At 41.2% G+C, this 13,736-nt stretch overlaps 1 protein-coding gene across 4 annotated transcripts in view; it reads left to right on the plus strand.

Annotated features, from left to right (window-relative positions):
• Window positions 1-13,736, plus strand: part of LOC132398302 (ubiquitin carboxyl-terminal hydrolase 15-like) — a 132,043-nt gene that overhangs the window by 96,226 nt on the left and 22,081 nt on the right. For all 4 annotated transcript variants that reach the window (XM_059977521.1, XM_059977522.1, XM_059977523.1 and 1 more), the window contains 5 exons: window positions 3,659-3,832; window positions 9,167-9,325; window positions 10,082-10,306; window positions 12,666-12,749; window positions 12,835-12,929. In XM_059977521.1, coding sequence (XP_059833504.1) covers window positions 3,659-3,832; window positions 9,167-9,325; window positions 10,082-10,306; window positions 12,666-12,749; window positions 12,835-12,929 — 737 coding nt within the window. The remainder of the gene's footprint in view (window positions 1-3,658; window positions 3,833-9,166; window positions 9,326-10,081; window positions 10,307-12,665; window positions 12,750-12,834; window positions 12,930-13,736) is intronic.

Consider the following 13,736-nt stretch of genomic DNA (forward strand, 5'->3'; position numbering starts at 1 on the left):
TGTAAAAAGAGGAATTGGAAGTGTTTTCTTGCTTGAGCATTAATCCATAATGTTCATGCTGCGGGGAAATAAAATTATTCATTACCAGGCTGTTTTAGGAAGTGGGCAAAGTTTAAGAAAGTCTGTCCAGTTTGTATTTGAGTCCATCTGAAAAATTAAGGAAGACTTGCATTTATGGATTTCAGAACATATGCAAAGCACTTTACTGTAAGGAGAAAACTTCTGTTGTATATCCACTGTCATAATGTAGGAAACTGAGCAGTCATTTGGGCATAGAACACTACAGCCCTTCAGTACAGGATTCTCAGCACATGATGTTGCAACGACCTTTGAACCTACTCCAAAATCAATTTAACCCTTCCCTTCCACAAAGCCCTCCATATTTCTTTCATCCCTGTGCCTATCTAAGAGTCTCTAAAATGCCCCTAATGTATCTCCCTCCACCACTACTAACCCTGGCTGCGTGTTACACGCATCCACCACACTCTCTGTGTGAAATAAGCTTAACTCTGTCATCCTGTTAAAAATGTCAATTGAATAATAATTATCCGGTAGGATGCCAGGGTTCACTCCCATGCTCTTCAGAATAGTGCTGTGGCATTCTTTTTTTCCATCTTGGGCAGCAGATGGGGCTTTGATTTAATAATTCACTTCCAAATGTGCAGCACTCCCTCTAAACTGCAGAGGAGTCTTGGACTAGGTTTCTCTAGACTGGAACTTAAGGTTCCAGTGGAACCTGACTGGAACAAGAGTGATTCAAGCTGATATTTAGTTATATATTACAGATTCTTTGGATTTGTTGATACTTGCCTACTGGAATTCAAACTGAACAGGGTTTGTATTTAACCAATACTGTCCAGTCCAGTCTGATACAGTGCCTCAACCTGACTGTCTGAGTAGGCCGATTGATTCTGCCTGCTCCTGCCCCACTAAACTCGTGTCTTCATACTAAGACCCCATTCTATCCTGCTTGTTTCAGTCCCTTCCCACCTACATCCACAACACTTCTCATGCTCTCAATCTCCTCATTAACTTTAAATTCTCTGGTCCTGACTGCCTTGCTTTCACGATGGATGCCCAGTCCCTATGCATTTCTCTCCCCCTTCAAGAACGCCTTAAAGCTCTTAGCTTCTTTCTCAATAAAAGAGCCAACCAGTTTCCCTCCACCACTCCCCTTCTCCATCTGGGAGAACTGGTCTTCACCCTTAACCATTTCTTCTTTGGCTTCTTCCACTTTTTCCAGACTCGAGGAGTAGCCATGGGCACCCATATAGGCTCCAGCTATGCCTGCCTTTTCATTGGCTATGTGGGACAGTTCATGTTCCAAGCCTTCCCCAATAATGCTCCCCAGCTCTTCCTGCGCTACATGCACCCATGCTGAGCTCATCAACTTTGCCTCCAACTTACACCCTGCCTTTAAATTCACTTGGCCCATTTCTGACATCTCCCCTTTCTCGATCTTGTCTCCATCTCTGGAGATAAATTGTAAACCGACATCTTTTATAAGCCTACTGATTCCCATGGCTGAATTCACTATACTTTCTGCACAGCGCTTATCCCTGCAAGCTGACAAAATGTTCCTGTCCATTCACTTCCTCCCTTACCTCCATTTAGTCCTTCCAGCTGAGGCAACACTTAAACTGAAGATCTGCTGGGGTTGTCCATTTTAACCAGCGCTCCTGATGTAGCCTACTCTACACTGGTGGGCTGCTTTGTCAAGCACCTGTGCACCATCCACCAAAAGTGGAACTTCCCAGTGACCCAACATTTTAATTCCCATTCCTATTCCTGTTCCAACATGTTGGTCTGTGATCCCCTCATGTCACGATGAGGCCAAACTGAGTGGAGGAGCAACACATTATTCTGTCTGGGTAGCTGCCAACCTGATTTCTCCTTCCATTTAAAAAAACAAAAATTCCTTCCCCCTCCCCTCTTACTCTATTCCCCATTCTGGCCTCTTACCTCTTTCTCACTCACCTATCATCTCCTCCTGGTGCCCCCCACCTCCCTTTCCTTTCTCCCATGGTCCACTCTCCTCACCTATCAGATTCCTTCCTCTTCAGCCCTTTACCTTTCCCACCCACCTGGCTTTACCTACCACCTTATAGCTTGTCATCCTTCTCCTACCCACCCCGTCTGTTCTTGTGTTTCTGATACATTAATTGCCTCTCAAATGGTGTAAAATGATGCTTCAATTGTACTATACAACTAAGAGATACCTCTGTTACTATTTTGCTCTAATTACACATGCACCTCAGCATGTTTTTTTTTCTTTTTTTGGCCAATGTTTTTTATTTAAGCTGTGACTTTTTTAATCTACATTTGACTCTTTGACCATTCCTTTCTTCTTTTGAGATACTGACTGACCCATGTTTCACCCATGTTGTTTGCTCAAGATGCCCACTGAATATTTCTGTCCATGTTCCAAATCTCTAGAGAATATATTTAATACATGTCCCTGATAAGTTCAGCATTTAGACTGAAAACTAAATTTCCATAAGAAGTGGCCAACAAGCAGGCATTAACGGATAAGAATTTTGTTTTCCTCAACATTTATTGAATTAAATTATTCCTATCAAACTTTATTATTTTGAGCCATATGAATTGTTAAACAACAGTGCTTTATTTACAGTAATTAGAGAGGGAATGGATAAACACAACAAGGTGACTTTGTCTCTTAGGACTTGCTTCGCTTTTCTCTGGTTGATATGGTAACAGTGTTTTCAATTATTGGTTGTGTTTTTCATTTCTGCTGTACATTGTCTGGTTTGTTAATCCGGTTGTTGCTACTTTTGGAGAAACACCAGTACATGTTGCCTAGAGTAGGGAATATTTGCACTCTTGAATGAAAATCGAATTACCTCTATTGGTTATTTACATCTGTAAGATGAAATTGGACCTTTGGCCCATCAAGAATGGTTCAGGGATGAAAAGGTGAGAATCATTTCACAGTTCTCAACTTGTACTTGCAGGAGTCTAGAAGGATGAAGAGGGATCTCATTGAAACCTACCACATATTGAAAGATCTAGAAAGAATGGGTGTGGAGTTTACAGTGGTAGGAAAACCTACAACTTGAGGACACAGCTCAGAATAAAGAACATCCCTTTATATCTAAGATGAGGAATGATTTCTTTGCCAGGGAGTGCTGAATTTGTGGAATTCATTGCCACAGTTGGCTTTGGAGGCTAAGTCATTGGGTATGTTTAAAGCAGAGGTTGATGTGCCCTTGGATAGTAAGGGTATTAAGGATTACAGGCCAGAGAATGTAGTTGGAGAGGGAATAATAAATCAACCATGATCAAATGGGAGAGCAGACTCAATGGGCTGAATGGCCTGCTTCAGTGTCATATCTTTACCCGATAAAGACCGAAGTCAATGCCAGCTCAAGTTCAAGTTTTCATTCATTCACAGCCAATTATTCTGCCAGTGACACATTCATGGAGCAACTAAAACACCAAGTGTAATTTTATTCCTTACTAAATAGCTAAATCATTGGAGGAAGATGATGTAAACACTTCCTTAACAGGCATTCCACAACACCATTGCATCAACTGTAGTGAAGCTAAAGTGGTCCATCTTGTCAATCAAAATGACTAGTTGATAAAAAGTGATTATTTTGTATCTTACTCTTTTGTGTTTGTCTTTGCTTTCTTTAAGTGTCTAAGTAATACCCCGCCACTGACAGAATACTTTGTGTCCGATGAATATGTGGATGAATTAAATCATGATAACCTACTGGGAATGAAAGGAGAGATAGCCAACGCTTATGCAGATCTCATCAAACAGATGTGGTCAGGCAAATATAGCTATGTTACTCCAAGGGCATTTAAGGTATGTATGAAGTAAAAATAGCTGTCTAAAGTTAACTTCAGTATGATGGAATTTCACACTGCAAGCTTAATACAATTTACTTTAATCCTTTTGTTTATTCAGTAGTAACAAAAGACATGTTTAATTGTAGCGTTCTTTTTCTTCTTGACTGTCATGGTCTGTTGCAACTGAAGGAAAAAGCTAATAATTGCAGAATTGTTAATTGAACAGCTAAGCTGGCACTGACTTTAAAGAACAAAAATAGTCTGGTCTCAATTTCATGTACACTTCTTACTACTGCATCCTGCTTGTTGCTAATCCATGGTATCTCATTGAAGTTCAAAGTAAATATATGTCACCATATGCAACCCTGAGATTAATTTTCTTGCAGGCATAGTCAATAATTCCATTATAGAATGATAACCATAATAGAATCAATGAAAGACCACACCAACTTGGGCGTTCAGCCGGTGTGCACGTGACAAGAAGCTGTGAAAATGCAAAAAAAAAATAATAAATAAATAAATAAATAAACAATAAGTATCAAGAATGTGAGATGAAGAGCCCTTGAAAGTAAATCCATAGACTATATCAAATTCTTTGGGAACACCATCTTGTCAGCCTGGACCTTATGCAGCTACCCCAACAAGCTCTGGATCACCAGTGACCTGAAAGAACTTTTGAACAGGAAGAAAGCCTTCATGTCCAGAGATAGGCGAGTACAGAGTGAACTGAGGGTAAAACTGAGGGCGTGCAAGAGCAAGCTGGAGTACAAGCATAAGGGACATGTGGTCGGGCATGAAGCTGATCACTGGCTTCAAGGTTAAGAAAAGGAAGATCAAGGACTGCCTGGATAGGGCCAACGAATTGAACTTGTTTTTCAACAGGTTCAACACTGGACCTCTTGCTGTCCCCTCCCCCACTCGCCCAAACCATATACCCTCCCTGCCCCTGAAGCCTTCTCCCTCCATCCACACCCCCTCCAGTGAGTGCTTGTGTTCCAAACCCCCCCCCCCCCAAACTTTGGAGTATCCTGCCTCCATGGGAAGGACTGCCCTCTCCTGCCTCACTGTGACTGCAGGTAAGATTAAGAGACAGCTGGAGAGACGACATCATGGCAGGGCTTCTGGACTGAACAGTATCAGTCCCAGGGTACAGAAGGTCTGTGCGAGCCAGCTGTTTGGCATTTTGCAGCACCTTTACAATCTGAGTCTGAGTCAGGAGAAGATACCGGTGCTATGGAAGACTTCCTGCTTGGTTCCTGATCCAAAGAAGACAACTCCATCTGAACTTAATGACTACAGACCAATTCCCCTCACATCTCATATGTTAAAGGTGCTGGAGAGGTTGGTCCTGACTTACCTTGGACCACAGGTGAGGTCTTCATTGGACCCTCTACAATTTGCCTACCAGCCTCATGTGGGAGTGGATGATGCCATCATCTGCCTGTTGCAGAGACCTCACCCCCACCTGGATGATGCTGGTGGCATTGTGAGAGTCACATCTTTCTCTAGTGCCTTCAATAGAATCCGGTCACTTCTGAGTGTGAAGCTACAAAGGATGGGTGTAGATAAACCCACTATCTCCTGGATTACTGACTGACAGATGAACCCCAACTTGTACGGCTGGGTAGTTCTCTGTCTGAGATGGTGGTGAGTGGCACTGGGGCGCCATGAGGGACTGTCCTGTCTCCATTTCTGTTCACACTGTACACCTCAGACTGTCAATACAACCCTGAGCCTTGTCACTTGCAGAAGTTCTCTGATGACTCTGCGGTGGTTGGGTGTATCAGAGATGGGCAGGAGTCAGAGTACAGAGGACTGGTGGACAAGTTGGTGGAGTGGTGTGGAAGGAACCACCTGCCCCTGACCGTGGCCAAAACCAGAGAAATGCTGCTTGATTTTAGGAGGAAGAGGACTGTGACGAGTCCTGTATACATTCTGGGAGAAAGGTTGTGGTGGAGAAGTACAAATACTTGGGTGTTTACCTCAACAATAGACTTGACTAGAAGACAAACACCAAGGCTGTTTACAAGAAGCGGATGAGCAGACTCTTTTCTAAGGAAGCTGAGATCCTTCAATGTGTGCAGCAGGATGCTGGAAATCTTTTACCAGTCTGTCGTAGCGTGGGCAGTCTTCTTTGCGGCTTTATGTTGGGGGAGCAGCATGGTGATGCAAAAAGACTAACTAAACTCATCAGAAAGGCTGAATCCATCCTTGGTTACAACCCAGACTCTTTTGAGTTAGTGATGGAGAGGTCACTAAACAAACTGTTACCTATTATGGACAATCAGGCACATCCTCTCCATGAGCTACTGAATAAGCAGCGGAGCACCCTTTCGAACAGACTCATTCAGCTCTCCTATCACAAGGATCATCACAGAAAATCTTTCCTACCAAATGGAATAAGCATATACAAGAGTTCATCTCTGTGTGACAGGAGTCACACATCATAGTGCAATAGTCTCTGTTTTATTATTTCGTACATTATTATTGCACATTGGTAAATTATTACAGTGACTGTTATTCTGTATTTATTGTTAGGTCTGCACCCTGCTAAGTGTGTTTTTAAATGTTGCTGCTGTAATGAAAGAATTTTCCACTCGGGATCAATGAAGTACTTATTATTATAGGTTAAACATAGAACAATACAGCACAGTACAGGCCATTTGGCCCACAGTGTTGTGCAGACCCTTAAACCCTGCCTCCCATATAACCCTCCACCTTAAATTCCTCCATATACCTGTCTAGTAGTCTCTTAAACTTCACTAGTGTATCTGCCTCCACCACTGACTCAGGCAGTGCATTCCACGCACCAACCGCTCTCTGAGTGAAAAACCTTCCTCTAATATCCCCCTTGAATTTCCCACCCCTTACCTTAAAGCCATGTCCTCTTGTATTGAGCAGTGGTGCCCTGGGGAAGAGGCATTGGCTGTCCACTCTATCTGTTCCTCTTTATATCTTGTATGCCTCTATCATGTTTCCTCTGATCCTTCTTCTCTCCAAAGAGTAAAGCCCTATCTGATCGTAATGCATACTCTCTAAACCAGGCAGCATCCTGGTAAATCTCCTCTCTACCCTTTCCAATGCTTCCACATCCTTCCTATAGTGAGGTAACCAGAATTGGCCACAGTACTCCCAAGTGTGGCATCATTACCCCGCGACTCTTAAACTCTATCCCTCAACTTACGAGAGTTAACATTCCATAAGCTTTCTTAACTACCCTATCTACCTGTGAGGCAACTTTCAGGGACCTTGTGGACATGTACCCCCAGATCTCTCTGCTCCTCCACACTTCCAAGTATCCTGCCATTTACTTTCTACTCTGCCTTGGAGTTTATCCTTCCAAAGTGTACCACCTCACACTTCTGGGTTGAATTCCATCTGCCACTTCTCAGCCCACTTCTGCATCCTATCAATGTCTCTCTGCAATCTTCGACAATCCTCAACACTATCCACAACACAACCAACCTTTATGTCGTCTGCAAACTTGCCAACTCACCCTTCTACCCCCGCATCCAGGTTGTTAAGAAAAATCACAAAAAGTAGAGGTCCCAGAACTGATCCTTGAGGGGCACCACTAGTCACAACCCTCCAATCGGAATGTACTGACTGATTGAGGTTGTGGGAGCAGTTCAGCAATGGGGCAAGTTCTCTGAGAAAGCAGATCAAAGCAGTGGTTAGAAATTACAAATGGGCAATGATAGCATATGATCATTTATTACAAGGGGACTGGAGTTAAGGGTACTTGTGAGGACACATCTGGAGTATTGTGCATAATTTTGGACCCCTTATTTAAACAAAGATAGCGGAATTGGAAGGAATCCAAAATGATTCACTCGGTAAACTTCTGGAATGTGGGTTTTGTTTGATCATTTGGAGTTTAGAAGGATGAGGACTGATCGTGTTGAAACATAATAGGAGCAGGCAGTTTGGGTTAGATGTCAAGATATTTCCACAGGCAGAAAAATCTTTAATGAGGGGACATACAGTGCCTTGATAAAGTATTCAATCCCCAACCCTGTGTTCACATATGTGAGTATTAAAACCAGGGATTTTCATCAGTTTAACTGAGAATTTATATCTGTCAATCATGTGCTCCTTTTTTCACAGCAGAGCCCAAAAAATATGGAAAATTATAAAGCATAAAAAACTAAAAAATGTCAGCATTTTAAAAGTACTTTGTTCAGTACTTAGTTGAACCACCTCTTGCAGCTATTACAGCCAATAATCTTTTTGGATAAGTCTCCTAGCTTTGCACACTTTGATGGAGCAAGATTCACCCAATCCTCCTTGCAAAATTGCTGAAGCTATGCCAGGTTAATTGGGGACTGATGGTTGACAGTCATCTTGAGGTCTTGCCAGAGGTATTCTATCATGTTAAGATCAGGATTCTGACTGGGCCTCTCAATGACATCAATCTTCTTCATTTGAAGCCATTCTATGGTTCCATTGGCTGTGTGTTGTGGGTTGTTGTCTTGCTGAAAGATGAGCTTCCTCCCCAGTTTAATCTTTCTGGCAGAGGCTAGCAGGTTTTTATCCAGGACATATATATATTATGTGATTGAAGAACAGCAACCAACCATCTCTCTCCCCCCTCTCTCCCTCTCCCCCCTCTCTCCCTCTCCCCCTCTCTCCCTTCCTCCCCCCCCCCCCCCACTGGAAGTTTATTTTGAATTTTAGACATGGATAGTAGAATTAGATATTTAAACACAAGGCTAATTTCACCAAGTAAGTTTAATATTCAGAGAGTACTTGTGTAGTGGTTGACCCATTTCAGCCACAATATTCGCTAGGCACTTTCAGGACTTGAGTCTCTAAAGACCTTGTGTTAATTAGTCTGGTGCTGTATTTCTGCAGAATCTGTGTTTTTGTGAATATATCTCTCTTCCTGAATTTCTGGAAATAGGGATCAGATTGACCAAAACCACTGTTGTTTGACCTTCACGATCAGGGGATTGTTGTCATGATTTACAAGTGATTTGTTGCATTTAGGCCTAGTGGCATCCTGATTTATGAGCCTGGTTCTAAATCTGTCACATATCAGGTTGTCTTTCCCTGGAAATAGATATAATGAGTTGTTCCTCGATCATTAAAACAAGAAAGACAAAAAATTGGTTCATTGGTTAAATGCTTCAGGTCATGACGTGAAAGCATGAATAGTTACTGCAAAAGGCAAAGGAAACAGGACTAATGTCCTCATTGTCACAAGCGCAAGGGCCAACTGATGGGTGTGACGATGTCTGTTTTATACCTCATTAATTGAAACTATGCCTCTGCCATTCTTCCTTGTTGGTTGCTGTACTTCAGTCACATAATTAACTATATAAAAGCTTTTATCCATTTCATCCTCTAGACTCAAGTGGGTCGATTTGCTCCTCAGTTTTCTGGCTACCAGCAACAGGATTCTCAAGAACTTCTCGCCTTTCTGCTTGATGGTTTACACGAAGATTTGAATAGGATTAGAAAAAAGCCATATATTCAACTGAAAGATGCAGAAGGAAGGCCTGATGAGGTGCAAACAATTATATTTTCATATTTTAGTAAGGAACTGTTTTGAAGTAATTTCAAGTTGAAATATTCTCCCTCCACCTTCGGTTCATTGCTAAACTTGGTGCTTAGACTCCACAGTGATTTAAGACATCAAAACCATCTCATTAGCCTGTGAATCTTTGGCCCTTATCCTCCTTAACCTTTTCTATCTATGTACCTGTCCAAGTGTATTTTAAATGTTTTAATGTACATTTAAATGGCAGAGTGGAGATGTAAAGAAGTGTAAGGCACTCCTTCCCTCTGCTAGCCTGCAGGTCACCCTTAGGCAAGGTGCAGCAGTCTGAAGACTATTGATAATGGCTGGGGTCACTTATCTCGTAAGACACTGCCCAGAAGGTAATGGCAAACAACTTCTGTGGCAAAATTTGCCAAGAACTATCATGGTCATGGAAAGACCATGATCGCCCACGTCATACGAGGCGACACATGATGATGATATACAGTACCTTTCTCAACCACTTCTTCTGGCAGCTCATTCCATTTACTAACTATCCTCTGAATAGAAAAAGTTGCCCAGTTAGGTTTCTATTAAATCTCCACTCTCATCTTAAACCAGTTTAAAGAAAACTTGTCCATAAATGTCTCTGACCAAATTTCATTCCTAGAATGAAATGGTAATTTGTGAAATAGTCATTGATAGATGAATAGTTGGATCTTTTGTTTTATGCTCCAGTAGCGTCTATCTCAGTTTGTTTTTTCTCCCCCCATCTTTTCTAAGGTGGTTGCTAAGGAGGCATGGGAAAACCACAGAAAACGAAACGATTCCATCATTGTAGATATTTTCCATGGTCTTTTTAAATCTACACTCGTTTGCCCTGAATGTTCAAAAGTTTCAGTGACGTTCGACCCATTTTGTTATTTAACGCTTCCATTACCCTTAAAAAAGGAGCGCACCTTGGAGGTTTTCCTTGTTGGAAATGATCCACTCAGCAAACCTATGCAGGTATGAGAAGCACAGTCTGATGCAACATTCTTTATAGTCATCTAGCTGCTGAATAGATTCAATAAGGCATTATATTTAAATAGTAAAATTTAAAATGTAAAATTCCTGAAGTCTTTTTTTCTGAGACAAAAAAAGGACAAGAGAAATAAGGATTGAATTAGCTGGGTTTTAAGGGAGGGGTGTAAGTTGGGGAAGTAATGGACAAGTATCAGCAACAAAGTCTTGGCAAAATCCTCTAAATCCATTGTGAGAATGGGTGAATCAGTGTGCGCATACTTACCAGCGGCAAAGCATGTTTAACAGACCTGATTTTTCCTGAAATGTGAGTTCCTATGGGAATATGATGAATGTTTGCAGCAGGACATCAGAAATGCTTTAAAGGTTTTCTCAAAACCCTGAAGTTTTTAAAAACTGTCACATCTATGCCAACTCATGAAGTTCCCTGAGCCACAATCATCAAATGGAGGAGTATTTGAGAAGGCATTTGGCCACTACTAATCTCAGTGATGAGAAAGCCATTCCCAAACAGTAGAAGTGGTGCACGATATCTGAAACTTCCACCACCTAGGGCAAAGGTCTACAACTTCCACATCAACCTTAACCACCTCAGAGCGAGTGGAAGCACGAGACTCTGACTGAGGGGGTGCCTAATGGGCCACCGGTAGGAGTAGGGAATAAAGGGTAAAGTGAGTGCGTTTAGTGTATAGTAATGAAGATTCAGCCTTGGTGTGAAGTAAAAACGCAGAATGGAGAGGTGAAATGATCATGGCAGGAATTGCAGGTGATTGCATAAAGAGGACTGGTGTAGAGGGGAGGAGGAGAGAGGGCCAGTGACAGAGAGAGGAGAAATGCAGATTATCATGCCTTGTTCTTTTCTCAGTTTAAATGTTCTGTTTTAAAGTAAAAGGTATTCAGTCACGGTGAGGGTATCTGAGATTGAGTTTTAAGGTATTTCTAAGATAACTTTTTAATACTCTAGCTCCTCTCATACTCTAATTTGCTAACTTGTTTCAGTAATCATTAAACACCATAAATGTATCATTTTAGAAAAAAATTTATCCCATTTTGGGATGAGCACAGAAGGGTGCCAGTACAGTTTGATTAATTAAGGAGAAAACTGGGGCTTTCTCTATATATTGGTGGTATGTTAATTCATGTAAGCTGGTTAATCCTTATGAGCTAGCATGACTTTCTTTGACAGGTTGACATAGGTTGTATTGTTTTAACTATGTAAGTCCAATCATTACTGCTGCTCTGCACTTTCCTGCCCTATGCCAGAAAGTAGCAGGGTCATAGGATCAGCCATTTTACCTGGCCCAACTTCAGTGAGATTAAACAAGTGAAAGACAAAAGTTACTGGATAGGATGACAGGGTAGTAAGCACGCTTTGCAATAATCACAATTTGAAATGCAAAGATTTGGATGTAGTAATTTAGTAATTATCAAAATGCACTGGAGGTGAGGTGGGCACTTGTGTGGAGTTGGTAATTTGGACTAAAGACTTGAGGTGGAGGGATATGTGACTTTGACAAATGTTTAAGAAGGAGATGTAATTGGTGTAAAGCAAGCATACCTCATTGTAGTTCCATAAAACTACTTCTCAGCTGACAGAAATTTGATGTATCTATTACCCTGTATTGGGATAATAATAACAAAAATCATGGCACTTGGCACAAAATGAAAATCAAAATCTTCAGATGCTGTAAACCTGAAACAGAAACAAAATGTTGGAGGCAGACAGATCAGGCAGAGCATGTAAAAAGAGAAACCCTTGACATTTGTCAAACAAAACTTCTCTAACCTGAAGTTCTTAACTCTTTTTCATGCCATCGATATTGCCTGCTTAATTGTTTCTTACATTTTCTGAAAGTTAATTGGACAGAATATTTATGGTGTGCAGCAGTTAATGTTTAGATGTGATGTCCTTTTGTCACAGCTGGAGGATTTTGAGGGTAGGGAATAGATTGCGTAGATTCACAGGTAACCATTGAAGACTTAAAGATACTGGACCGTGTTGTAGAGGACTATGCCATCATTAGTGTTGAACAGACAGTTTGATGGCACCAGAGTGTCTCTAAGTAGTGGACTGATCCCGTGCTTGTACATAACATCACCAGAAAATAGGTAAGCAAAGGTCATAACTACAATTTTTAGGGGTACCTGAAGTGGTAGTGAAGCAATGGGAGTGAATCCACTGGGAGAATCTGTCAATACCAAATAGATATGTCTTATTATGTAATGTATACTGGTTTATATAACAGTTCACTAAAATCTTGTATGATATATTCAAAAGTGCAGAACATGTTTTCACCAAAGACAAAATAAACAAATGTTGAATTGAAGTTCTTTTTTCTTCCAGTATAAAGTAGTTGTTCCAAAAATCGGCATAATTTCTGATCTGTGTGCTGCACTCTCTACTCTTTCCCATGTCCCTGCAGACAAGGTAAGAATTGCAGTTATTCCACGTTTGAATAATTGATTTTTTATGCTTTGGGATAATTGAATCATCTTTTAAATTTCATATTCAGATGGTTGTCACGGATATATACAACCACCGGTTTCACAGAATATTTTCCATGGATGAAAACCTGAGAAGCATCATGGAACGAGATGATATCTTTGTGTAAGTAACTGTATATTGCAACTCTTTAGTATTGTCCTTTTAATACTCCTAAAAGCAAGGGACAAAGGGATTTGCAAATCAAGACTTTTCATTTTTAAAAGTACACCTAACATGGAAATGGGAGTGATCACATAGCTTAGGACTTTATTACTGGAATGTAGAAGATTACGGAGAGATTTGAGGTAGACAAATTTATGATGGGTATAGATAAGGTAATTGCAAGTGTCCTCTGAGGTTGGGTGGGACTACAATTAGAGGTCATGGGCTACGGGTGAGAAGTTTAAGGGGAAAGGAGGGAAAGCTTCTTCATTTAGAAGATCGTGATAGTGTGGAACGAGCTGCCAGCGCCAGTGGTGAATGCATGCTCAATTTCACTGTTTAAGAGAAGTTTGGATAAGTACGTGGGTAGTAAGGGTATGGATGTCTATGGTCCAGATACAGGTCAGTGGGACTAGGCAGGCAGTTTAAATGGTTCAGTATGGACTAAATGGGCCATAGGGCCTGTTTCTGTGCTGTACTTTTCTATGACTCCATACCATAATACGCATGTGCCAAAGAGCAATGTACAGTTCACATATCTTAGAATGAGACTGATAGCTTGATTACCACAATGAAATAGGTGAGTTGTTTTTGAACTGAGGTTTGTATTTACAGTTCTGCTGAAAGGAAGATCTCAGTGATGCTATTGATTAGTCCTAAATCACATTTTGCAACCCACCTCTCTCCCCAACACCACCCCAAAGCTCTGTGCCATATTCCATCTGCTGCCAACCCTTGGGCAACCTATTTCCAGTTATTCATTTATTC

Source organism: Hypanus sabinus, chromosome 8 (assembly GCF_030144855.1).
Source record: "Hypanus sabinus isolate sHypSab1 chromosome 8, sHypSab1.hap1, whole genome shotgun sequence".
In the NCBI taxonomy this organism is placed as follows: Eukaryota; Metazoa; Chordata; class Chondrichthyes; order Myliobatiformes; family Dasyatidae; genus Hypanus; species Hypanus sabinus.